The sequence below is a fragment of the Capsella rubella genome, unplaced genomic scaffold (assembly GCF_000375325.1).
Source record: "Capsella rubella cultivar Monte Gargano unplaced genomic scaffold, Caprub1_0 scaffold_2, whole genome shotgun sequence".
Lineage (NCBI taxonomy): Eukaryota > Viridiplantae > Streptophyta > Magnoliopsida > Brassicales > Brassicaceae > Capsella > Capsella rubella.
Window position 1 is genome coordinate 9257806 of NW_006238922.1, and position 24178 is coordinate 9281983.

Genomic DNA, 24178 nt, shown 5'->3' on the forward strand with positions numbered 1-24178 from the left:
CAAGCAAGCAAGCAAACAAGCAATGTATGAAGGCAGAAATAAACAAGTAAACAAAGTATCAGAAAAAGAAGCAAGGAAGCAACTATGAATGTGAAAAAGAAGCAACTATGAATGTGAAAAAGAAGCAAATATGTATGTATGAATGTATGAAATGTCTGCATGTATGTATGAATGCAAGGATGTATGAATGTATGAATGCATGTATGAAATGTATGAATGTATGAATGCATGAATGCAAGGATGTATGAATGCATGTATGAAATGTATGAATGTATGAATGCAAGGATGTATGCAATGATGTATGTATGAATGCAAGGATGTATGCACAAATAAATGCATATATGTAAAAGCATTCTTCAACAACTGCCAACAATCAATCCGGAATCCTCTGTTTTTTGAGTTCTAAGATACGCCGCATTATCTGGAATTCTCTGGAATTTGCAGCTGCAGAAGAAACGAGACAGAACAATCAAACTCCAAGAACAAAATCAAAACACCAAACAGAAGAAATAGATTTAAGAAAACAGTTTGGAAAAATAACTTAGACAGCCGTAATATGTGATTATTAACATACCTAAGAGTCGCTTCCTTAAACAATAATGACTCAGAACCACACGACATCACCATCACGTAACTGAATAATAAGAACAACATATGAGTAAATATTTCCAAACACTAATTACCAAAAATAAATTCGATCATATCAGAATCGACTCATTTGGTAAAGGTGGAGCAAAATACACAAATTAATTCTATAAAATTTACACAAAAACTGTATAAAATGTTTACCGATGTAAAGAAGAAAAGCTTCTTCGTCTCCTTTTCGTCAAGCAAAGAAGACTATAAACATATCTGTAGCATCAAAAAAAAAAACCCCAGAATAATCAAATCGGTGATTTACAAAAAAATCTTAACCAAGAAACAGAGCACCACAAAACCACTTGATCTTCACCTAAACGACGAAATTTCAAACCTAAAACAGATCATCCATTTTAGTATCACACATCCGATCGGTAAAAAAAATCTTCTGTTTTAGCATCCCAAATCAAAGAAAACACAAATCGGTAAACCCTATCGACGATTGTACTATTGACGATGAAAATAACCAAATCGATGGAGACAAAATTGAAAGCAAGATGATCAACGCATCGACGATACAAATTGATACACGATAACAAAGAGCGAGAGACGTAGTAAAGAAAAAAATCACGAATCACGTAACAAATGAACACAATTCATAAACAGATGAATCGAGCGAAGATTCAGAATCAAAGCGGAATTGACTCGAAAAAACCCTAAATTCGAGAGTTTGATCTCTCATGAAACTGACCTTTAGAATCGATAACTTTAGCCGAATTGAGAGAAAGCTTCTTCTTAGATCATGAATAGATTCGTAGCCCAAGCATGATCACCGGCAAAACAAAACAACGGCTCTTCAATTTCTCTAGATATTTTTGTGAAAATGGGAATCTTAGGGTTTCGGGAAAAAATGAGAGAAATGAAGAGAGAAATGAGACTTGTAGAGACGTTAATCTACTTTAAACGTCCGTTAATAGAAATTTCAAAATTTTTGAGATAGAGAAATCCCCCCCCCCCACCCAACCAACAACCAAACAGAAAAATATAAATGATTTAAATTTTATTATTTCAAAAAAAAATTTGGTTATTTGATTATCAGCACATGTTTGGTAAATATATATTTGTATTAATTTTTTCTTATATTTCTTGAAAATGTTGCTTTTATTTATTTTACAGTTGTTCGAATTTTGAATGGAGTGGACATAAAATTTCTGTTATATATCAGTACGGCTAATACATTAGCCTTTTAATATTTTGTTTTGCTAGTTCATTCTAAACCGACTTGTTGTATAGAAAAGGTAGTTAGTCTGCCTTGATCATCTTGTTAATCAAACTATTTACTGTATATATTTCTCATCTATTATTTAGTCATGTCTAGTCTTTTACTTTTCAAAGAAATAAGTTTACATTCCTTTTTCAAAAAAAAAAAAAATTATGAATCTAACCCTTCATCGATTCTAGTTTTCTTTTCCCAACTCTTCACTCAAATTTTTTTTTTAATTTTAATAATATTTAGGAGATATATGTCTCCCTTAATTCTCTACCAATATAAAACTTTATTTGCCAAGGCTACATTTTGGGTGGTGAATGTCCATGGTTTCCTTAAATGGATCAAAAATGGCTAACGAGCCTAATCTGCCAAGGCAATAAAAAAGACCTCCCAAACATATAGTTTGATTGTTATTAGCAAAGTTATGCTCAGGAATCATCAAGTGAGTAATGTTTCACTTAGTTTTTCATAATAATCTTTAATCTCTGTATTACAAGTTTTTTATAAAATGTGAGATTATCCATCCACCATGACCGCTAAGAGTAGGAGATACAACATTAAACTTAGAAGAAAAATATTCTAATCCAATGCTTGAGTTAGATAAAATCTAAAATAGATTATCTTGTCTCAAGCACTATTGATTTTTTTTTTTAATTTTATTTGTTTATTTAATAGGATGGTAAAATAACTTGAAAACAACTCAGTATGCCAAACTAACATTATCCTTAATTTCCTCCCTAAAACGTTACCCCACGTACGAAACCTTTATTTCCAAAACAAATTCTCATTACATTATTGCTGAGTTTTTTCTGCTCCTATTACTGACTCATGACAAAAGCATGACACCGTGCATGTATATAAATTTGTGATCCCTCTCAGCCTTCTACGTACTATTAACACACAAAAAAAGAAGCAAAAATGACAAAACTCGAAGAGATATGTATTACCTTCTCACTAACACTTTTACTATGCTTATCAGTCGGAGGTGCCCTTAACACAGACCAGAAATGGGCTGGTGGAAACCATTTTGGTTACCAGGGAGGGTTCTGTTTTCCCGGTCTCTGCGTTGGAGGAACTGGTGGTAGCAGAGTCAACTTCGGCACGGGCGGTGGCGGTTATAGACAGACCATGTATTGCAAACCGCTAACATGTTATGGTGGCTCATGTGATGCACTCCATTTGCATTTAGACAAGGGACTGTATGAATCTCTCGTAAGCAACAATGCGGCAAAACACCCATCAACTGTTGGTTACAACATCCCAGAGACCTTCAAAGACAGTGTCAACAGAAACTATGAGTTCAAGGAAGTGAAAGACGCTGCAATGGCACCACAGTCGTCTAACTAGCTAGTTAATGAAATATAGTGTAGTCTTTATTGTAAAGTTTGTATCAATAAACATCCTATATATGAATCTCATCAGACTAAGTTGTTGTCACATGATTATAGTTATTATGTAGAAAAGGTAACTAAACTAGTAATATCTATGTCATCTGTAGTGAGTTACTTAATTAGTACATATTACGTATACTCGAAATAAGAAATAAAAGAGTAAGATCCGTTATCTAGATTCATACTCATCGCAGTGTTATATTTGAGAACAAAATTGACAAGTAGTAAGAGAAAAAAGTGGTATACAACTATATACATATATACCATGCTTATAGAGTTATATGTTTGTTAACTAATGTTACATTATTAGACGTGTAACTTTATATTTGTATTAATTAATTAATTTTCGATTACAACTTTTTTTAACACTACACATTCGTCGTACAAGTTGAACTAGTTTGATGAAAACGAAATTTACAGTTATCTAAAACAAATGATCCATCATCCATTGAACAAGGGATAAACAAAGGAACCGTACGTCTCTTACGGATTTATCTCCGGCTAGAAGTTAAGGCGGTGGTCCGGTGGAGATGGGAGTGGCGGCTTTGACGTGGTGGAAGAAAGCGACGGAGCAGAGGACAGAGGCGATGAGAGCAAAGAATCCAAATCCGATCATAAGAGAGAAACAGGCAACTATCAGATCCATCGCCGTTTGAATGTTCATTATTCCCATCATCTTCAGATTCTTGAGTTGTGAGATAGTTTTGATTACTTTTAGAAATGGTTTAAATTATGAAACAATTAATAGGGTGGAACAGAATGCATTCTAATGGTGAAACTCGCATTGCCACGTTACGTGTTAAACTTAAATTTACGACAAGTGGAACTATTATCTTAAAATAGAGGAAAAAACAACAGTTAAAGTCCGTCAGAACATATTTAAAAAAAACAAAAAAATTATAATCAAAGAAAGAAAAGAAAAGTTGTAATCGTGAGCTTGATGAGTCATGAAGCACTTGAAAGTTGATAGCAAATCAAATATTATGTTATAAAGTATTCCTAGAGAAAATCAAAGATTATATTATAAAGTATTCTAAGAAAGGGTGAGAGGCAGCAACTCGGCGATGCACCATGTTTCTTCTCGAGGAACCTTCTCTTCCTACCACCATATCTAATTTATTTAAGAGCATACTTGATTGATAATCCAATGGTTTTTGAAATTTGTGAGTAATGATTTACCATAATGATAAAGTGACTTTATTCCATATACATCATCATTTGTATATAAGCAATGCAAAATTTTTCACAAAACCATTTGTGGCCGTTGCGTACTTGCGTAGTAGCGGAGGAAACAATACAACTTTTTCATAGTATTATGTTCGGATAACCTAGTATAAATATTAATTTATACCTATGTAAACAAAATATTAGGCTATATAGCTTATTTCATCGACCATTATATCAAAATATTTGATTATAGTTAATATTTTTAGATTTTAATTTACAAGTATTAAGCAAAGTAATCATCTTTCAGCTAGTCGATTTTTCTCATAAATTGGAATACAAACTATCTAACTATACTTATATATTATACTTCAACCTTAAAAAGCAACCAACCAATTCTTGCTTTAAACCGTTTCCTCAATAACTCACACGAACCAAAAGCTTTTTTTGTAATCAATGCGTTGTAAGTTTTGGTTAATTTACTCCCGGTTTGTAAACAGTCTTTTGGTTCAGTCATTAATCATATAATCATAATTTTATTATTCAAGAATACAAAAATCATAATCTTGTGCGCCATTTATCAAAAAAAAAAACCTTGTAAATTCCTCACACCCATCATCCTTTGATTCACAATCTCAAAATTCACAGATGCGATCTTCGTTACAGTTTTATAAACTCTTTCGGACGTAGCAAAAAAAAACGCTTCTCCTTTTATAAAAACAAAAAATAACTTACGCAATGCAGGATCAAAGGGTCCAGGTCTGATCGGCGTCTACGTTAATTAAGAAACCTACTAAGCCCGATCTCACCAATCATCTTCCTAAACTTGGAGTTCTCTTCTCGAAGCTTCGTGTTCTCTTCTATAACCTTCTCGTAACCCTCCCTAACTCCGTTTAGCTCATCAACGAGAGTTTTGTTCTCGTTGATGAGCTGAACAAGCATGGACCACAACTCGTCCATATGTCGTCGTTTCCGCATACGCGATCTCCGAGCTGACTCGCGGTTCGATACCTTCCTTCTCCGCTTCCGCTCATCATCTTCTGCACTACGGCTAGATTTGTCTGACGTGGCAGGCAAGTTTGATAGTGGAACTCGATCAACAAAGGTTTGGAACAAAGACTGTGGGTTAGGGTTTGCACTTGGAAGGTTATTATAGACAAAACCAGCCATATATACAAAACAAACAGTTATGTGTTCTTTCTTAACAAGTATGATGGTCTAGATCCATAAGATGCACACTAATTTGGTATTTATAGATGATTAAATTGAGGGTAGTGTGTGACCTTACACTAAACAGCTAATCCAAGTGGCTATAATACACGTAAAATTTTAATATAATAGTATATTCTCATGTATGATGAAGAAAAAGAGAAGTTGTAATCGTGAGATTGATGAGTCATGAATCACTTGGAATTAGAGAAAGTAAGTAGATGGCATGAAGGGGACCATTGCGAGAGAAAATCAAAATTTTTATTATTAATAATTCTAAGAAAGCGTGAGAGGTAGCAACTCGTCGACGCATCATGGAAGAACTTTCCAACCATATCTAATTTTTTAAGAGGATACTCTATTGATAATCCAATGGTTTTTGAAATTTGTGGGTAATGAGGTAGCACAAAGTCACTTTCATTGCTTATACATTATTAATAGTGTTAAATAATTGACGATGGAGATATTTTACCAAAAGTACTATAGTTCGTGAAGCATAATTGCGAGAGTGAGTTGTGACCGAATAGCTAAAGTAGTAAAATTTGATTTTAGTGCATTAGGCCAATTATCTTAGCCAATTAGCGTGGATTATATTGCAGCTCTATCTTTATTAGGCCGTAATTAATTACTAGTAGAAATTATAATAATATTTTATTTAAGTAAAGATTATGTTTTATATGGAAGTAACAAAGTTTCCTTGATCCACTTAAAGCCAATCATCTTAATGTCATCAGAGATGAAAGTTTAATTGCAAACGAGTCTTTTTATATTATACGTACGGGTGCTTGCCGTGACTGATGAATCCATTAGCTGCTCGAAGGGGTATCTATAATGAAAGTCAACTAAAGCTTAAAGTGATGTATCACATAGTCACAAATATAATGAAACAATTATTTTGCTGATGTTATGGAGCGTTAAGGTTTAATTTGTATTAATTATTGGAAAGCAAAGATTATAATTTTAAACTCTAGTGGTAGAGATTTCTTCTTTCTATTTTACAAAGTTCCAACTAAGTACTCTTGGTTTGTCAGTTTCGAAAATTTTCACAATTCCAAAATCTAAAACTTTCGAGTCCATCTTAATTCATTAAAACTTTCTTACTAATATACACAAAAACATCAATAGTCTCCTTTACTTGTGAAAGAAGCTGCTAATTCTTTTTGTCTTTTTGGCAGATATAATGTGTTTCAGAAAATAATCCTGCCAAACCGGAAAAGAACTCTCTTGGGTTGATTTTGCAGCAGCGGTCGTATCAGGGAGAAAGATTACGTCTATGCTACTTAATCCTCAAGAATGTAGCTGTGAAAATCCACTTTTAACATAACCATGCACCATAACAATGTTAGGAATCGCCAAATAGAAATCACAAAGGGCGTTGGAAATAGTAATAACAATGTAAAGAATGAAGACATTAATCGTGTACCACACAACAACCAAACAAAGAAAGAATGAAAAAATATACAAGTAGGATGAGATCCAATTGCACCTTATTACCCTTGGAAGAATTAACCATGCATCATCGGGAACTAATAGATGATCAGCAATATTCCATATCAAGTCTGAAGCTTGAACTAGAAAAAAATGAGACAACGTTAAACAAGAAAAGTCATATAATGTGACTAATAAAATCCATTTAAACAACTTTAAATTAATTCCTTAAGGGAGAGACTAAACTTGGGAAAAAAGGAGTAAGGATACCGTCACCAACAGGAAAAGTTGAACAAGACAAGATGTGATATGTAGAGTTTAGGGGTTGAAACATGAGGGGATCTTGGAACTGTTCAAAGAGCATCACCTTGTTACCATTCTTCGAAATTGCCTCAAGGTGGAAGAGCTTAGAATTATCAGGATGCATATAGTAAGTGGGGTTAATCTTGTTCAAGTCAATGGAGAACATCTTGTCCATTTTCAATAATGCCCCTCCAGTGTTGTGGTTTGTGAGCCTCCAAACGTGTTGCATGCCATCTCCATTTGTCTCTAAAGCCCACACAAGACGACGGTCATCGTCTATGCTGCCGAAGTCCATATCAACAACAGATGATGATGATGTCTCAATAATAGGATTTGGAATGACTCGAAACATCTCCATGTGAAGATCAAAAGCAATCAATTTCGTCGCGTCTAGGTGTATCCAGTAAAGCCATCCGTTTGAAAAAGTTGGTAAGTTGTTGTTGCTTAAGCGATGATCAGGAAGAGGTGGAGTCACCTGCCTCCATTGCTTGACTCCAAAAATCGAAAATCTCGCATGATAAGGTGGTGTCGTACTTGTTAGTGTTATGTAACCACACTATTTTGTATGTTCCAGTAACGTAGTCTTTTCCAAATCCAGGAAAAGCCCTCCAGCTTTGGAACTCTCTCTAATTACTTCTTCGCCGTCCTGTCTTTGAAGACGACGTTATCTTTCCCTTTTCGTGGCTCTTGCTCTCCTCCATCGATGATAATAAGTATTCTCTCCCATGTGTCTTGATGCGTACTACTTTTTCTTTTCTATCTTTCTAACGACAACGTACCAAGACCAAGTAATATTGCCTTCTTCGTGTCTTCAATTGTCATCTCATGATCTTTGCCTCCAATTTATAGACACTGTATATTGGCTTCTCCTACCGACAATCCAACTCCAAAACCCTGTTGACAATTATTTTGTGAGATATAGTTGTAATTTATTTTTATTTTTTTATTTTTTATTTTATCAAAAAAGTTGATTTTAATTAGAAAGTCTTATCACATACGATAGTTATATAGATTTCAAAACTGAAAAGAAATATGATGGTATTTTATAAATCAATTATCATGATTTTTTTTTTCTATAGAAAAACAATTGATTTTTCCTACAGTAACACAGTATATATATTGAGTATGTGCTGATAAAAAATTTTAATTTAGGTGATCATTTTCTTAATTGCTGTTAGCAAATGAGAAAATGTTGAAGTACAAATTTTTTCATTTATAGTAATCAATAAACAGAAACAGATATAAACGGTTAAACCATTAAAAGAGAACCGGAACGATTCTTGGTATTTAAACCGAAAATAATTCCACAAACAGAAACAAATTCATTATCACTGTGTTGTGAGTTTTGGTTTATTATCCGGTTCGTAACGGTCTCTTGATTAAGTCATTAAAATAATAATCTGGTGCGTCTTATCCAAAAAAAACCTGTAAAACCCTCTCACCATTCATCCACTGATTTCACAATCTCACAATTCACAGCGAAGAAGATGCGATCTTCGTTACTAGTTTCGAATCCTCCATTTCTTCCTTCTCTTATCCCTCGCTACAGTTCCAGAAACTCCTTCAGACGTAGCAGAGAACGCTTCTCCTCCTTCGCTGAGTCTCTTCGTGTTTCTCTTCATGGAATCGGAAGAAACATCGAGGTTACTTTACTTGATTGTTTTCTTCCTCTCATTCGAAATGATGTGTTTTGAATTCAGTTTTGATTTGGGTTTTTTTTGTTTTTGTTGTCTAGGCCGCTCAAGGAGTTCAATTCGATGGTCCGATTATGAGTAGAGATGATGCTTTAGAGGTGAATTTGGATGATGACTTAATGGTTCAAGTGTGTGTCACTCGTACTTTACCTCCAGCTTTGACTCTTGAGCTTGGCCTTGAGAGTCTCAAGGAAGCTGTTGACCAATTGAAGACTAATCCTCCCAAGTCATCTAGTGGCGTCTTCCGATTTCAAGTATGACTCATCATATCCACGCTTTCGTGTTAACTCATTCATGGTAATGCAAATGTTAATCTGCGTTTCAATGAATTTGTAGGTGCCTGTGCCTCCAAGGGCAAAAGCGTTGTTTTGGTTTTGCTCTCAACCGACGTCGTCTTCTGGTGTGTTTCCTGTGTTTTTCCTCTCTAAGGAAACCGAGGAGCCTTCTTATAAATCACTCTATGTAAAGGAACCCCATGGGGTTTTTGGGATTGGGAATGCATTCTCTTTCGTTCATCCATCTTCATCCGACTCCAAAGGACATATCACGAGGAAAACGTAAGCATGTTCTCTTTTGGAATTGGTACTGCACTCTCTTTTGTACTTAGTTTGGTTAGTAAGAATGTGCTTTAGTCTAATGTATGCATATTCTAAAAGTGCGAAGCTAACTAACTTCTGCAGATTCCTCTCAGATGAATCAGCTACGGTGACGGCCTATGGATTTCCAGATATTGATTTCAACGAATACTCTACTGTAAATAGCAAGGATGACTCTTCTTACTATTTCGTTCCTCAGGTGAAGTAGCATTGACTTAATCGTCTAGCTGTTGAACTGTGTCACTTTATTTGATTTACATGGTACTAAATTGGGGTTAGGGTGGTAGTTAATGTGATCCCATTGTCTTTGGTATCTAAATTGGATCTAGGGTAGCGGTTAATGTGCTTGTAGCAAGTGTTCTTACATTGTACATGATTTGATTGTCAAAATTTCAACAGATTGAGTTAGATGAGCGTGAGGAGATCTCTATATTAGCAGTTACACTGGCATGGAATGATTCTCTCTCATACAGATTCGACCAAACGATTAGTTCATATGAGAAATCCTTTCTTCAGGTATGTTTATGTTTCCAACATTTTCTTTTCTAGCACTTCCTTTTGTATCTATAATTATATCAATTAACAGTACGATTCTGAAAGCAATTCTAAGCATTGTGTTATCTCTTGAGGAAACTAAACAATATATGCAGAACTGTGCCAAAGTTGATTATTAATTTACTGGAATAAGGGAACCAAGTCTTCACATTCTTCGTCATTGTGAAAAAATTGTTCCTATACTGATTGTGTTCAAAGGTATAAGAGATGATGACATTAGAATATAACAGCCTTGGCTAGAGCACAAATTGTGCAACTTTCTGCACTCCAGAAAGTTAGAAAGAAGTAAGATTATATGTGCTATATAAAGCTGAATTCGGTGACATCTCATCACCTATAAGTAGTTACTTATATGTGCTTGTGGTTTGGAAGCAACGCTAAAAAGTTTGAAAGCATTAATTCGAAACAAAATACAATTTCTCTGTGGAATATGACTTTATCATCTGAATTCTTTAGTTAGAATTGATTAATTGAAACCTTTTTAGTGCAGATTCGTTTTATATCTGTCACTCAAATGAAAAGTTAAATACTTTTTGGTAGTTACCATTGGTTCCTATGCAATTCTTGGATATGTCTGTTTCTTCTTTGTCCTGTTTTTCTCACTTTTTATTCATTTTCTTGCAGGTTTCTTGTCATTTCTGCCCAAATTTAGAGGAGAACTGGTTCAAACATTTAAAAAGTTCTCTAGCAAAGTTTAGTGTACAAGAGATACATCCAATTGAGATGGTACACACTTTACCTAAGGTTCTTTGTCCCCAATTTTTAAATAGCTAAACAAGATGCAAAGAATAGATCTGATTATTTCTTCTATCATTTATCAAACTGTATCCTACTGTTTTATCTTCCTCATCTTTGGAGAGTCACTTAAACCTCATTGAATATTAATAAATTTAGCAATCCGTGTTCCATTTGGGTCTGCTTTAGATGACTCTCAGTCTCAGGCGAAATCAGTGAAGTTTCTTTTACAATATGGTTTAACCCGCTTGACCCGCATGGATATTACTTAATAATTTTTTCTGGACAAAGCTTGTCAACTTAGTTCATCCCACTCATCATTATGCTCTTTTTTCCGCAGGAGCATATGGGTTTTTTTACACTTTCTGAGATAGATCATAATGACGCCAAGGAACTGGTATCTTCTTTACCCTGGTAATTTCCATCCCTGTATTTCAGAATTTAATTATCGTCCTTGAAGCTCCTCCTTTGGAGTTTATTTTCTTTAGATGCTCTGGATTGTTTATGGTTTGATTTGCCATCTTTTGTTGCAGAAAAATATCCGATTGTCAACTCAGTTCCATTGCAAGCTTTCACCTGGCGTTGTTTTCTCTAACAACATGGTATGTAGAACTATAAATACGGCCATCATTCTTTTTATCTCTTTGATGGTTAGGCCTACTTTTTGTGGTTCACTCATGGTAATTAAGCTCAGAGATTTAGGACTGTCTAATGGCTTGTGAATTTTGAACCTTGAGGTTTTCTTGTTAGCGTCAAATTTTAAGAAACAAATATAACTAGGATGCATTGGACTTTCCAAAAAGTGAAAGTCTTGGATGGTATAAATTCTCAAGTTTTTTCCTTGTATATATTGCTATCAGCTAAATCAGGAGGATGAAGTGAGAAACTTCTTGAAAGATGAGGCTAACATCAATGCTGTCTGGGCATCAGCTATAATTGAAGAATGCACTCGTCTTGGTTTGACGGTGAGCTGAACTTGTCAATCATCTGTAATATCATCTCAAATTTGATTGATTTTTTTCACAACATACTGCCACAGTATTTTTGTGTAGCACCTGGATCGAGGTCTTCCCATCTTGCAATTGCTGCTGCCAACCATCCCCTTACAACATGTCTTGCATGCTATGATGAAAGATCTCTTGCCTTTCACGCTATTGGTTATGCTAAAGGATCTCTCAAACCAGCAGTCATTATAACATCATCAGGAACTGCCGTTTCAAATCTTCTTCCAGCGGTCAGAGTTCACTAAATTATTTTATTAGCTCCTTGCAAGCTACATACTTCACCAAATGCAGTTGCGCACATGCGCTCCCTTTTGGTTATTTTTTAATGATTTTTGACAAATACAGGTGGTTGAAGCCAGTGAGGATTTTATACCACTGCTACTACTTACTGCAGATCGTCCTCCTGAACTCCAGGGCGTTGGGGCAAATCAAGCAATAAATCAAGTAAGGTCAAGATAAGACCTTTCTTTGAGATTATATACTTGCACAGTTGGTTTTGTTTGCGTGTTCTGTTTCTATATTTTTCAATTTCATTTTTTTTCTCTGTCCCAGATAAACCACTTCGGTTCATTTGTCAGATTCTTCTTCAATCTTCCTCCTCCAACTGATCTTATTCCTGTCCGGATGGTCCTTACTACTGTAGACTCTGCTCTACATTGGGCAACTGGTTCTGCTTGTGGACCAGTACATCTCAATTGTCCTTTTAGAGATCCACTTGATGGTAGTCCAACAAATTGGTCATCAGACTGCTTAAAGGGATTAGACATGTGGATGTCTAATGCTGAACCATTCACAAAATATTTTCAATTACAAAGCCTTAAAAGCAATGGTGTAACAAGTGGCCAGATTACTGAGGTTTTACAAGTAATCAAAGAGGCTAAGAAAGGTCTCCTTCTTATTGGGGCAATCCATTCGGAGGATGAAATTTGGGCTGCGCTTCTGTTGGCAAAAGAGCTGATGTGGCCTGTAGTTGCAGATGTCTTGTCTGGTGTACGGCTGCGCAAGCTTTTTAAACCTTTTCTTGAGAACTGGACCCCTGCTTTTGTTGATCATTTTGATCATGCCCTGCTTTCAGATTCTGTTAGGAATTTGATCGAGTTTGATGTTGTCATCCAGGTAAACTTATCGTTCTCTAATTTTGCTTCATGCATCTAAGAATAACTATTGAAGATGATAGACGGAAGGATTAAGTTTACTGTAGGGGATTTTTGGTACATCTCAATTCAAAATTTTCTTTGGGGCTTGGAAAGCCTTGAATTAGTTTTCCAGTTAATACGAGGAAATGGGAACTATGTGAAACATTACCAGATCGTTTATATCAGGGTTCTTTTTAACGTATGCTAACTTCAAACTGAGAATTTAGTGAGTAGGTGTTAATTATATCGATATGGTCTGACTGAGTTTGTAATATGAAATAGGTTGGAAGTCGGATAACAAGTAAAAGAGTTTCTCAGGTGCTAGAGAAATGCTTTCCTTTTGCATACATTTTGGTTGATAAGCATCCATGCCGACATGACCCATCACACCTGGTCACTCACAGGGTCCAAAGCAACATTGTTCAGTTTGCTGATTGTGTGCTTAAATCTCGATTTCCATGGAGGAGAAGCAAGTTGCATGGTCATCTACAGGCATTGGATGGCGCAGTATGTCCTCCAGCCAAACTATTTCCTTAAAATGCATTAAGAGATCATGCATGACATACGTTGGAAACATATGCTTCCATGTAGACTGCATAAAAGATTCTTTAACTCTTACTGCTTTTAATAGTTCATTCTTTTATGCAGATTGCCCGGGAAATGTCATTTCAAATATCTGCTGAAAGCTCTCTGACCGAACCTTACGTTGCACATACACTTTCTAAAGCACTAACTTCTAAATCTGCTCTTTTCATCGGGAATAGTATGCCAATAAGGGATGTGGATATGTATGGATGTAGTTCAGAAAATTATTCAGATCTGGTAGATCTGATGATGAGTGCAGAACTACCATGTCAATGGATACAAGTAACTGGAAATAGAGGAGCTAGTGGCATTGATGGGTTGCTCAGCTCGGCAACTGGGTTTGCTGTAGGATGCAAGAAGAGAGTAAGATTTTAACTGATTTTTGTTCCCTTTTATTCATGAAGTGAAAGAAGTATCAGAACCATTTACTCATGTTTTGTTGACCGTTTCACGAATTCAATTTCCTGATTGGTCCAACAACATATATCAGGTGGTCTGTGTGGTAGGGGACATCTCTTTCCTTCATGATACAAATGGATTGGCGATTTTGAAGCAGAGGTAGCCCTTTTTATAAAAGTCAGTTTCACTGTTGGTGTATTTTTTACACTGAACAGATATGCCATGATTTTATAGAAGTCAATTTAATTATTAATTTCTTAAGTTTAATCTGACTTGTTAGGATTGCAAGGAAGCCAATGACAATTCTTGTGATAAACAACCGTGGAGGTGGCATCTTCCGACTTCTTCCTATTGCAAAGAGAACAGAGCCTAGCGTGTTAAATCAGTATTTCTATACATCGCATGACATTTCCATTGAAAATTTGTGTTTGGCACATGGGTAAAATAACATATTAACATTCTTACTTTTTTTTTCCTTTCCCATTTTGCTATTATTTTAATTCTCTGCATCTACAAAATGTAGGTTTTGGAGAAAAGGAAAATGGATAGGATTTTTTTAGACTTTGAAGTTTTATATATTAATTTTGTTTTATATACGCAACCGTAGCACATATATTAATAGCACATACAATACACGTAAAAGTAATCCAGTATTGGTAGCTTAGATTGTCATCTAATTTGTTCACTGTATCTATTTCTTAGCTTATAGCCAAGTCAGTTCTCCATGATTTTCGATGTCCTTGATTATGAGTAAGGTCTTCATGGTTTTAGAAATAACTCGGCCAAATTTCTAATATGCAGTGTGAGGTATGTACACGTTGGGACGAAAAGTGAACTTGAGGATGCTCTTTTTGTACCCAGCTTCGAAGAAATGGATTGTATTGTGGAGGTTGAAAGCTCTATAAACGCTAACGCAATCGTCCATAGGTTATTTTGGGCTTTTGTTTTATTTATTATCGTTCATGTCCTCACTTCTCGTGAACTTTGTTGACATTGAATATTCGTTCACAGCACTTTGGAGAGGTTTGCACGCCAAGCTGCAGAAAATTCCCTGGGCATTATCTCGGCCAGTTCTCACCCGATGATAGGAAATGTACTTCTTTGCCACGTATCTGGAATACAATATTCGCAGTACAGGTAAGAATTCCTCAGAGACCATATCTGGATACTACCGTTTTCTTTTTCTTTTTGTCTAATAAAAAATCTGTTTGCAGAGTCAAACTGTGTGACAGACCTACCATATGTTCTGATGAATTCTCTCAATTCCATCGAGAAGGGTTCATACTCTCCCTGACTTTGGAGGATGGAAGTATTGGCTATGGAGAGGTTGACTACTTTATTATTATTAATTTTTCATCTCTAAATAACATTCTTTTACATTTTTGTTACTTCCCCCAGATCGCACTGCCAGATGATCAGCTTGTATTAAACTTACATGTGCCATTTATAATCATGTTCTCAGCTTGTTTTATATGAGCAGGTTGCACCTCTGGACAGTAATGTAGAGAACTTAATAGATGTTGAGGGGCAGCTTCAGTTAGTTCTTCACCTCATGAATGGAGCTAAATTTTCTTATATGCTTCCTTTGTTAAATGGCTCGATTTCTTCCTGGATTTGGAGTGAACTTGGAATTACTGTAAGCTTCCCTAGCCTTAGTTCTGTAGAGAGAAAATTCGTTTAATCCATACAGCTGCTCTTTGTCAGGAGAAATTGCAAAGTAAAAGACTATTACCGTATTACGCAAGATAGAATGCTAGATCTTCATTTTTTACAATATTTTCGTAGTCTTCTTGTTAAGAAAACAGAAAACTATCTACACACGAATATATTTTGGGAATCATATTGAAGGCTCATCAATTACCTTCTTTTTTTCAGGCATCATCGATTTTCCCAAGTGTCAGATGTGGTCTAGAAATGGCTCTTCTAAATGCAATGGCAGTAAGACATGATTCTAGTTTGTTGAGGATACTTCACAATCAGAAAGAAGAAAATGGTTCTGCTCAGCCACACTCTGTTCAAATATGTGCCCTTCTTGATTCTGAAGGTACTCCATTGGAGGTTGCATACATTGCTAGAAAACTTGTTGAAGAAGGGTTCAGTGCTATTAAACTTAAAGTAAGCCAACGTTTTTTAATCATACAAACAAGATTACTCTCAATCATCAAGTAAGAAAGCCGGATGACTATTTTATTTTATACTGGTTACTTACAACATTGTCATGCATAAATTGAGGTAGTTGGCTTTCTCACTTTGCGAACTTTCAAGCTATTGATTACTGATTGGGGGATAAACCTGCCTAAAATGACAGGTTGGTCGTCGAGTGGACTCTGTTCAAGATGCTTTAGTTATGCAAGAAGTAAGGAGAGCTGTTGGCGACCAAACTGAACTCCGTGCAGATGCAAATTGTCGCTGGACTTTTGAAGAGGCTACAAAGTTTGGTTTATTGGTGAAAAGCTGTAATTTAAAATATATTGAGGTATGGTACAGTATGAATTATTGCAATCTGATTTTGTTCTGAAGTATACTCCAAAACAACTGCTTTCTCTTACGTCTATAACTTCACTAATGAACTTTTTGTATATTGCAGGAACCCGTCCAGAATAAAGATGACCTTATAAGGTTTCATGAAGAAACTGGATTACCAGTGGCACTTGATGAGACTCTGGATGATTTTGAGGAATGTCCTCTACGTATGCTTACCAAATATGCCCATCCTGGAATAGTTGCTGTTGTAAGCCCCTGGTCATTCTTTAATCATTTACATGAGTCTGCGACTCTCAAACATATGTTATCTCTTGTCTGATAAATTTTTTCTTTGATCATTTAGTTTTTATCAATAGGATCGATAATATAGCAGCTCTGTCGTGGTAAATTATTGTTCTTTGGCTTGCATATTAAATAGTTTTGACTTTCTATCATACTTGGAATTCGTAGGTTATTAAACCAAGTGTTGTGGGAGGGTTTGAAAACGCAGCTCTGATTGCTCGGTGGGCACAGCAGCATGGAAAGATGGCTGTTATAAGTGCCGCATACGAAAGTGGTCTAGGTTTATCAGCATATATTTTATTTGCATCATATTTGGAGATGGAGAATGTCAAAGCTTCCACAGAGCAGAACCAAGGAACGACCCCTTTTGTAGCCCATGGTCTTGGAACTTACCGATGGCTTAGTGAAGACGTAATGATGAATACTTTAGGGATATTCCGTAGCTCTTACAGTGGATTTATCGAAGGATTTTCTACTGATGCTAGTAAAAATCTAAGGGATGTTAAGATAAACAATGATGTTATTGTTAGAACCAGTAAAGGCGTTCCTGTCCGGAGGTATGAACTGAGGGTGGATATAGAAGGTTTCTCTCATTTCATAAGAGTCCATGACATTGGAGATATTGCAGAAGTAAGCTTGTTCTTGTCTGTGATTTTGAATGTCCAAAGCTTAAAAGACATAAAGCTGTTCTTAGTCAATTTCTTCCTTGTTTTTCACTCTGCTGTAATGTATTTCAGGGAAGTGTAGTTTTATTTCTTCATGGGTTTCTTGGAACCGGTGAAGAATGGATCTCCATCATGAAGGGTATCTCAGGATATGCGAGATGCATTTCAGTCGATATTCCTGGTCATGGAAGGTCAAGGGTACAAAGTCATGCTAGTGAGGGTCTGGCCCCAACTTTCTCAATGGAGATGACAGCGGAGGCATTGTATAAGCTGATTGAGCAAATTACTCCTGGGAAAGTTACCATAGTTGGATATTCCATGGGAGCAAGAATAGCACTATACATGGCTTTGAGGTTTAGCAACAAGGTAGGTATTCATGGCGTGGAAATTTAACTTTTGTTTAACAATCTGTATAATGGAATTTTGATGCTGTTCTATAGATCGAAGGAGCTGTCGTGGTATCAGGGAGCCCTGGGCTCAAGGATCCAGTGGTAAGGAAAGTTCGAAGAGCAACAGATGATTCTAAAGCAAGACTGATGGTTGAACATGGACTAGAAATCTTTCTGAAGAGCTGGTACAGTGGAGGCTTGTGGAAAAGGTGACTTTCTTAATTGATGTTTTTGTTCCCCGGACTTAATTTGGTTACTTACTTGAGCGACTTTTGCAATGACTAGCTTGAGAAGGCACCCCCATTTTAGAAAAATAGTTGCAAGCCGCTTGCTACATGATGATGTCATTAGCGTTGCAAAGCTCCTCTCGGATCTAAGCAGTGGGAGACAACCGTAAGTTCATCATTGCAACTTTGCTCCATAGTTTGATTCAACAGCTATGATCTTTGATAACGATGATGACATTCTGTCCTTTGAAAAATAGGTCGTTGTGGGATGAGTTGAAGGATTGTGATACAAATATCTCTCTTGTCTTTGGAGAGAATGATGTCAAATTCAAACAAATTGCTACAAAAATGTACCGCGAGATGAGTAAAAGCAAGAAGAGAGAAAACAATATCATCGAGATGGTTGAAATCCCAGAAGCTGGTCACGCTGTCCATCTCGAGAACCCTCTCCGCGTGATTCTTGCCCTTAGAAAATTCCTTACAAGAGTGCACAAAAGTTATACAGAGACAGAGCTTTCTGAGAAGCTCCTATTAGCACTAGAAGAAATGTAAATCAGATTTTGATCATATGATTGGACCTGTTTCAGATTCCAATTGTATTGAATACTAGCTTCAGAGATATGTTTTGAAGATCAATAAAATTGGTTAAAACAGTATTTTACTTGACAGTATATCCCTTTCTCCTGTGTGTGTCTTACAGTTAGAGTTATGGTGGTATCATATCTACTAAACCTCAATAACAGGTACATGTGCAACCAAAATCACACCTACAGACACAGGTTCCAAGCTGGCATTGCGGAGGACAGAACTTGTTACAGTCACTATCTATATTGCAAGGCCGGTCGTAATCCGTTAAAGGTACCTGTGCTATTGTCTGCAAGCAGTTACAGTTCTTCTTTCCTTCAGGACATTTGCCGTTGATGCAATTCGCTTCTTCCTCCACTATCTCTCTGGTGTCACCCAAAGACGAACCTTGATCAAAAATAATCGCCACAAACTTCAATATATACAAGACCAAAAGCAAAAATTATACAACAAAGAAGAAGCTTACAAAATGCTATGACTGTGAGGGAGACCAAGAAGACAAGCTTGAGAGACGTTTGCTCCATTGCTAACTGCAATCTCAAAAAACTTTGCTTGTTTATTTTGATTGCGCAAGTGATGAAGAGAGAAGTCAGATTGTCTTATTTAATACCAGAAAAGTTTACGCAGGTACACATTGTTTGAATCACAACTATGTGAGGTCTCTCCATTATAGGAAATAACTTTTTTTTTTTTTTTTTTTGTAGAGGGAGATAACTTTATTATTTCAGTTTTATGGAGTGATGCAGAGATATATTATTAAGGAGAAATTAAAAAAATTATATGTATTTAAAATCTATTGTTTCTCTCTGTCATATAAGTAGAAATTATGGTTGTTTCCAATGCCTTTTAACACTCACAGAAACATGTTCCAAAATTACAGTTCACAATCTTGCAGCCCTTAGGACAGTACTTGATGCAATCCTTATCTCGGCGGCAAGAAACTTTGGTCTCATAGCTGTCCATTGGAGGTGCTACAAGAGGTAAGCAGTCACAGTGTATCTGTCCTTTAGGACATTTGCCGCCGATACAATCCACTGCCATCTCTCTCGCGTCACCCATAGACAAACCTTACACAAACACACACAAGAAAAACGTCAAAACAAAACCAAAGAAAAAAAATCATATAACAAAAAAGAAGTCATCATAGAAGGAAAGATTACAAAATGCTATGACTGTGAGGGACAACAGGAAGACTAGCTTGAGAGACCTTTTCTCCATTGCAAATTGTAACCTCAAAATCTTTTCAGTGTTTCTTTTTTGTTGTAGAAGTGATGAAGAGAGAATTCAGATTACCTTCTTATATAGTATGAAGTTAAGTGGCAATAAATCTTTTGTGTGAAGGTTTGACCAAGTTTTGTCATATTCTATTTGTGTGATCTCTCCATTTTAGGAAATCACTTTATAATTTGGAGACCAAAACTGGAAATACATTGCTTGTAATAGATACAAGATAAATGAGTATTTACAACATAATGTACAACTGACGAATACAATGGGCTAAGAGATTTCCACTGAATATATTTTTCCTCAATAAGCCACAGCAAAGAATGAACACAACAGCACAAAAAGTAAGACCAAAGCTGGTATGGGTTCCAAGTTTCTTGTTCTCTTCATGACCGTGCTAAACACAGAATGGTTCTCTCGTTCTTTCTTTGTTCTCTCATCCTCCTGTTCAAAGATAGCAAAGACCACATTATATATTATTAACAAGAGAGGTTCTGGTTTTCATATCTATCTATGATCTATATTTTGGTTTGTCTATCATTTTTCAGAAGCAACAAAGCTATAGTCTTGCAATGATTATCGCAATTTTCTTATGAAAAAATAAACTGAATACCTGCCTGCAGGCTTTCAGCAAGTGCCTCTATTCCATGACCATCTGCGCTAAACAGCGGCTCTTTGTCCCCAGCATAAGATCCTCTCTTTTGGTATGTAGTTGTGCATTGATTCACTCTGAGTATTTTGTTTTCCTTTGCCAAAGAATATAGCTGTGGAAAAGAAAAAACACAATAATGTTTCAGCAATGCTTTGCTTTTGTGTCCCTAAGGAAAATAATTATGCGCATAGCCTAAAGTACCTGCTCTTGTATACGCTCCCTTTCACTGGATAATTGCAACAGCATATCCATCAAAACCTTGTTCCTTGTAGTTATTTCTTGTGCATATCTCTCTTTTTCATCGTTAGCTCGATCTAACATTGCTTCTAAGGATTTGGCATTTTGCCTCAAAAAGGTCACATCTTTGTTGAGTTCAAAGTTTGTGGTAGAAAGCACAATGCATTGCTCCTCCACTATCTCCGTTCTACTCTCGGCTTTTGAGGCTTTAGACTTTAGATCTTCGATTAAGGTTTCCATGTCCCATATTGCTGAATACAACATGTTCTGCTGTTCTTGACTTGCTTCTGATGATACTTTGGAATTTTGTAATTGAACTTCTGATTCCCTGACTTGCTTCTCGAGAGAGTTCACCTTCTTTGTTTTTTTATCATCAGCATCTTTGAGAAAATTTAGTTCCTCGGTAAGTTCAAGATTTGCAGCAGTTAGCTCTTTAATCTTACTTTCTCCACTCTCAGCTCTGCTTTCAGCCTCGAAAAGGCTTTCTTTGACTGACTCATTTGCGTTTTCCATTTCAGCAAGGTGTACCAGAATTTCTTGTTTAGAAGCATTGGCACTTTTCAGCTCAAGCTCGGTTTTCTTCAGCTTTTGTTCAGCTGACTTCACATGTTCTCTCAAAGTGAGCACTTCTGAAACTATCTCACTATTTTCTGCAATTCTTTCCTCAAGCCTTTTCACCATAAGATCTTTCGCTTCGAGTTGTTCAGTGCAATCTTCAAGCTTAGCCGTAAGTTCGGATTCCCGTTGGGATGACCCATTCAGACTAAACTGGAGAATCTGTAGACGACCAACAAGTTCCTTTGAAATACCCGTAAGCACCTCCGACGAATTATCTGCCTCTAGAAACCGTCCCCATATAAACTCTGATGCTTCTTCCATCCGAGAAGATACCTCCTCTGTGTAGTGTAGCTTGAGTTTCAGTTGTTCTTCATTTTGTTGAAATTCCATTAACTTCTTCTCAAGCTCTAGCTCTCTTGACAATGACTTCTCCAGCATCCTCAAAGCATTTTTATGCCTTAAGTCCGATGGTCTCAGCGCATATTTCTGCCTTAAATCTTGACCTGAAAGCTCCACTGACTCCTCGTTTTCACCTGCCAACATGTTTGTCAATACTAGTCAGAAGCTAAGTAATCCAAAGCACCAATAACTTTAAACTAACCATATATCAAAAGTGATTACTTGTTCCATTTCTTATGTAGTGAAGTGTTCTTCGGAACTGAGCTAATTGCAAAGTGATCTCTGAGACTTGTCCCCTAGACTGCTTCAAGGATTCTGCAGATTCAGCCAACTTGCCTTCGATAACAATAGAATTTGCATGTTTGCAGCTAGATATCTTATAAGAAGTGTCAACAATTTGAGCTTCCAACACATCCAAAACCTCGTCCACTTCCTTTAACTCCGACTCCAATATACCGCATAACAGATCAAATGTCAAGGCCTTTTCAAAAGAGGCAGCAGAAGAATCAGGTGTCCCCATCCCTTCAAGATCATTATCCCAAGCCAAAAGATGCATAAGAAGAACATGCAGGTTCAGCAGCTTTTCACAAGTGTAAGCCGAGTCTATCTCTAGTTTTGTCAACATCCTCAACATCTCTTGCTCCTCCTCACTCCTACTAGCCAAAGCTTCACCATGCTCCTCCTGAATAATCTCCTCCATTCTAGGCCTAAAAATCAAAACTTCAAAGCTTAGCTAGGAACAAGGAATGAACTAATCCAAAAAAATGGAAATCAAAACAATTACATTGTAAGTTCGTGATTATGAATGTGTAGGAAAATGGATACTTAGGTAAAGGCACTATCTTTCAAACCGAGTTATCGCCTACTGAAATGAATAAAAAGGAGACCATGCTCATCTCCTAGTTCTCAATTAAGACATCCTCTTGCCAGAGGATTAAAAAAACTTTTCTCCTATCAATCAAGTTAAGACCCTCTCTCTCACACACACAAAGCCACACTACCATTGCCTCGAGTTACAATTCTAGCACTAGTCTTCTATATGAAACCAAATTGTTGATCAACTAAAACCAGAACATCCAAGCAAATAATTTGAAAATGTTATCTCAGTACTCCTTCACAGAAACACATTATAGTATCTGTAACCAAATCAATTTGCTTACTGTTGTCATATTCTCACAATTGCTATGAACTCAACTTGAGAAGTAAAGTATCTTTGATTACATCCACTTGTCAAGAAAGACCAATAAGCCAAGTCAGTACATACTTGTAAAAGACTCAGCATTTCAAAGAGATCCACCAAAAAATATTACTAATTTAGCAATTTACCACAGCAAGATTCAAACTTTACCACGAAAGCAGAACAGAAAGATCAAAATTCAACAAGCCAAACAAAAAATGGTCGAGCCCGTTTTACTTGGAGACAGACAAAACAGAGAGGTTCAAGATCAAACAGGATCTGAAAAATATCAAAACCCTTACCGATCAAAATCTGTAAATACGAGAGTAGATGAGTGAACAGATTAGCCTCAGACAAAACAGAGAGAGAGCCTTTACTTCGTCAACGAACTTCAATTTGTTTTGCCTTACAAGTGGTACGGTGTTCTCTGGCTTCAGGAAATTAATGCTAAAATGCGCGGATGTTGTTTACAAGTCAGCCAACGATTAAGAAAACGCGCGTACGTTAGTGCTGCTTGCGTACGTTAGCGGGAGTGCTATGTTGTGGTGGACGTTGAATTATTGGTAAGGACTAAGGACAAGGAGAAGAAGACTGCTTAATAATAATAAGCTGCTCTCTTATTGGTTACAGCTAAAAAGGCCTTTACAAAATTGACAACTTTTGTTGTTTCCTCTCTCGTGATTACTGTAATAACACACCTTGAGATCTCATATAGTAGTTAGACAATTAATGTAAATATTTCAAAACTTGTTTGAAAACAAAAAATTGATTTTGCATATTTTTTGTGTTTAACGTGTAGATAATATCACGATACACTTACATTTAAGATTAGGATTTTTAATAAATAGTCATATTAATTAAGTATATACAAATTCAAAAGAAAAACATTTAATTTAGTATAATTTATTATTGAATGGTTTCTACCAAAAAAAATTATTATTGAATGGTATGTGTGTACGTAATGATAAACATGTATATAATCTAATTCAATTATGCGGCGGGTGATTAGCTATGAGGAATTTATGTATGTAATTGTGATTAAATTGTTCGTTGTGCATATGGTACTTCAGACCAAAGTAATTGTGAATGTGTAGATCAGTAAAGGAGATGTTAAATTGGATTAGTTTACATGATGTGACTACTTTGTTTATGATGGGTTTGATTTGTGTATGGTGAGGCGAAATCAATTAGAATTGAATGATCGTCTTTACTCTGTATGGGCGTGACTATGTATGGGAATGTTACGAGAGA

At 36.1% G+C, this 24178-nt stretch overlaps 8 protein-coding genes and 1 long non-coding RNA gene across 13 annotated transcripts; 2 read left to right on the forward strand and 7 right to left on the reverse strand.

Moving 5' to 3' along the window:
- Positions 1 to 269: 269 nt before the first annotated feature.
- LOC111832077 lies at positions 270 to 1469 on the reverse strand. The gene is made up of 4 exons (XR_002835210.1): positions 1331 to 1469; positions 790 to 852; positions 575 to 634; positions 270 to 444 (listed from the first exon to the last, which is right to left on the reverse strand). It is a non-coding gene; the product is annotated as an uncharacterized LOC111832077 (long non-coding RNA).
- Positions 1470 to 2767: 1298 nt separating this feature from the next.
- Positions 2768 to 3196, forward strand: LOC17895140. The gene has a single exon (XM_006301543.1). It carries the CDS (start codon positions 2768 to 2770, stop codon positions 3194 to 3196), a length of 429 nt encoding a protein of 142 aa, XP_006301605.1.
- A 269-nt stretch (positions 3197 to 3465) lies between these two features.
- On the reverse strand, positions 3466 to 3953 carry LOC111832073. The gene is given in 2 exon segments (XM_023788365.1): positions 3466 to 3758; positions 3761 to 3953. Coding segments are annotated over 2 exon segments (183 nt in total). The 5' UTR covers positions 3917 to 3953; the 3' UTR covers positions 3466 to 3731.
- Positions 3954 to 4999: 1046 nt separating this feature from the next.
- On the reverse strand, positions 5000 to 5596 carry LOC17894238 (basic leucine zipper 8). Its single transcript, XM_006301577.2, has one exon. It carries the CDS (start codon positions 5572 to 5574, stop codon positions 5182 to 5184), a length of 393 nt encoding a protein of 130 aa, XP_006301639.1. The 5' UTR covers positions 5575 to 5596; the 3' UTR covers positions 5000 to 5181.
- A 1665-nt stretch (positions 5597 to 7261) lies between these two features.
- On the reverse strand, positions 7262 to 7829 carry LOC111832169. The gene is made up of 2 exons (XM_023788529.1): positions 7820 to 7829; positions 7262 to 7734 (listed from the first exon to the last, which is right to left on the reverse strand). The coding sequence occupies exons 1-2, from the start codon at positions 7827 to 7829 to the stop codon at positions 7262 to 7264; spliced, it is 483 nt and encodes a 160-aa protein (XP_023644297.1).
- Positions 7830 to 8797: 968 nt separating this feature from the next.
- On the forward strand, positions 8798 to 18756 carry LOC17894367 (protein PHYLLO, chloroplastic). 4 transcript variants are annotated; one of them, XM_006300998.2, is made up of 28 exons: positions 8798 to 8987; positions 9080 to 9292; positions 9375 to 9595; positions 9719 to 9833; positions 10034 to 10150; positions 10814 to 10915; positions 11265 to 11321; positions 11458 to 11526; positions 11785 to 11889; positions 11964 to 12158; positions 12274 to 12372; positions 12481 to 13044; positions 13347 to 13571; positions 13713 to 14012; positions 14140 to 14207; positions 14329 to 14487; positions 14850 to 14975; positions 15060 to 15185; positions 15263 to 15374; positions 15529 to 15684; positions 15924 to 16163; positions 16357 to 16524; positions 16636 to 16779; positions 16983 to 17444; positions 17552 to 17845; positions 17920 to 18077; positions 18154 to 18261; positions 18353 to 18756. In XM_006300998.2, exons 1-28 carry the CDS (start codon positions 8832 to 8834, stop codon positions 18645 to 18647), a joined length of 5154 nt encoding a protein of 1717 aa, XP_006301060.1. In that variant the 5' UTR covers positions 8798 to 8831; the 3' UTR covers positions 18648 to 18756. The 4 variants fall into 4 exon arrangements, with proteins under 4 accessions (XP_006301060.1, XP_023642879.1, XP_023642880.1 ...); XM_023787111.1 differs by lacking the exons at positions 8798 to 8987; positions 9080 to 9292 and having other exon boundaries at positions 9412 to 9595; positions 9730 to 9833; XM_023787112.1 differs by lacking the exons at positions 8798 to 8987; positions 9080 to 9292 and having other exon boundaries at positions 9587 to 9620; positions 9730 to 9833.
- Positions 18757 to 18812: 56 nt separating this feature from the next.
- LOC17894038 (putative defensin-like protein 262) lies at positions 18813 to 19332 on the reverse strand. Its single transcript, XM_006301020.2, has 2 exons — positions 19147 to 19332; positions 18813 to 19067 (listed from the first exon to the last, which is right to left on the reverse strand). Exons 1-2 carry the CDS (start codon positions 19202 to 19204, stop codon positions 18829 to 18831), a joined length of 297 nt encoding a protein of 98 aa, XP_006301082.1. The 5' UTR covers positions 19205 to 19332; the 3' UTR covers positions 18813 to 18828.
- Positions 19333 to 19469: 137 nt separating this feature from the next.
- LOC17895018 (putative defensin-like protein 263) lies at positions 19470 to 19933 on the reverse strand. Its single transcript, XM_006301607.2, has 2 exons — positions 19841 to 19933; positions 19470 to 19747 (listed from the first exon to the last, which is right to left on the reverse strand). Exons 1-2 carry the CDS (start codon positions 19896 to 19898, stop codon positions 19527 to 19529), a joined length of 279 nt encoding a protein of 92 aa, XP_006301669.1. The 5' UTR covers positions 19899 to 19933; the 3' UTR covers positions 19470 to 19526.
- A 157-nt stretch (positions 19934 to 20090) lies between these two features.
- Positions 20091 to 23344, reverse strand: LOC17894443 (WPP domain-interacting tail-anchored protein 2). Of its 2 annotated transcripts, none has more exons than XM_006300807.2 (5): positions 23230 to 23344; positions 21973 to 22457; positions 20758 to 21884; positions 20522 to 20668; positions 20091 to 20348 (listed from the first exon to the last, which is right to left on the reverse strand). In XM_006300807.2, the coding sequence occupies exons 2-5, from the start codon at positions 22448 to 22450 to the stop codon at positions 20208 to 20210; spliced, it is 1893 nt and encodes a 630-aa protein (XP_006300869.1). In that variant the 5' UTR covers positions 22451 to 22457; positions 23230 to 23344; the 3' UTR covers positions 20091 to 20207. The 2 variants fall into 2 exon arrangements, with proteins under 2 accessions (XP_006300869.1, XP_006300868.1); XM_006300806.2 differs by having other exon boundaries at positions 20255 to 20348; positions 20518 to 20668.
- Between the last annotated feature and the right edge of the window lie 834 nt (positions 23345 to 24178).

What these genes read in the sequence shown, in the direction of transcription:
- LOC17895140 (XM_006301543.1), top strand. Translation starts at nt 2,768, where the DNA reads ATGACAAAACTCGAAGAGATATGTATTACCTTCTCACTAACACTTTTA.
- LOC17894238 (XM_006301577.2), bottom strand. Translation starts at nt 5,574, where the DNA reads ATGGCTGGTTTTGTCTATAATAACCTTCCAAGTGCAAACCCTAACCCA.
- LOC17894367 (XM_006300998.2), top strand. Translation starts at nt 8,832, where the DNA reads ATGCGATCTTCGTTACTAGTTTCGAATCCTCCATTTCTTCCTTCTCTT. An exon ending in GCACTCGTCTTGGTTTGACG is followed by an intron (nt 11,890 to 11,963) that starts GTGAGCTGAACT and finishes ATACTGCCACAG; the next exon opens with TATTTTTGTGTAGCACCTGG. An exon ending in TCAGTGCTATTAAACTTAAA is followed by an intron (nt 16,164 to 16,356) that starts GTAAGCCAACGT and finishes CTAAAATGACAG; the next exon opens with GTTGGTCGTCGAGTGGACTC.
- LOC17894038 (XM_006301020.2), bottom strand. Translation starts at nt 19,204, where the DNA reads ATGGAGCAAACGTCTCTCAAGCTTGTCTTCTTGGTCTCCCTCACAGTC. An exon ending in CCTCACAGTCATAGCATTTT is followed by an intron (nt 19,068 to 19,146) that starts GTAAGCTTCTTC and finishes TTTTTGATCAAG; the next exon opens with GTTCGTCTTTGGGTGACACC.
- LOC17895018 (XM_006301607.2), bottom strand. Translation starts at nt 19,898, where the DNA reads ATGGAGAAAAGGTCTCTCAAGCTAGTCTTCCTGTTGTCCCTCACAGTC. An exon ending in CCTCACAGTCATAGCATTTT is followed by an intron (nt 19,748 to 19,840) that starts GTAATCTTTCCT and finishes TGTTTGTGTAAG; the next exon opens with GTTTGTCTATGGGTGACGCG.
- LOC17894443 (XM_006300807.2), bottom strand. Translation starts at nt 22,450, where the DNA reads ATGGAGGAGATTATTCAGGAGGAGCATGGTGAAGCTTTGGCTAGTAGG. An exon ending in CTACATAAGAAATGGAACAA is followed by an intron (nt 21,885 to 21,972) that starts GTAATCACTTTT and finishes ACATGTTGGCAG; the next exon opens with GTGAAAACGAGGAGTCAGTG. An exon ending in CACTTGCTGAAAGCCTGCAG is followed by an intron (nt 20,349 to 20,521) that starts GCAGGTATTCAG and finishes ATCTTTGAACAG; the next exon opens with GAGGATGAGAGAACAAAGAA.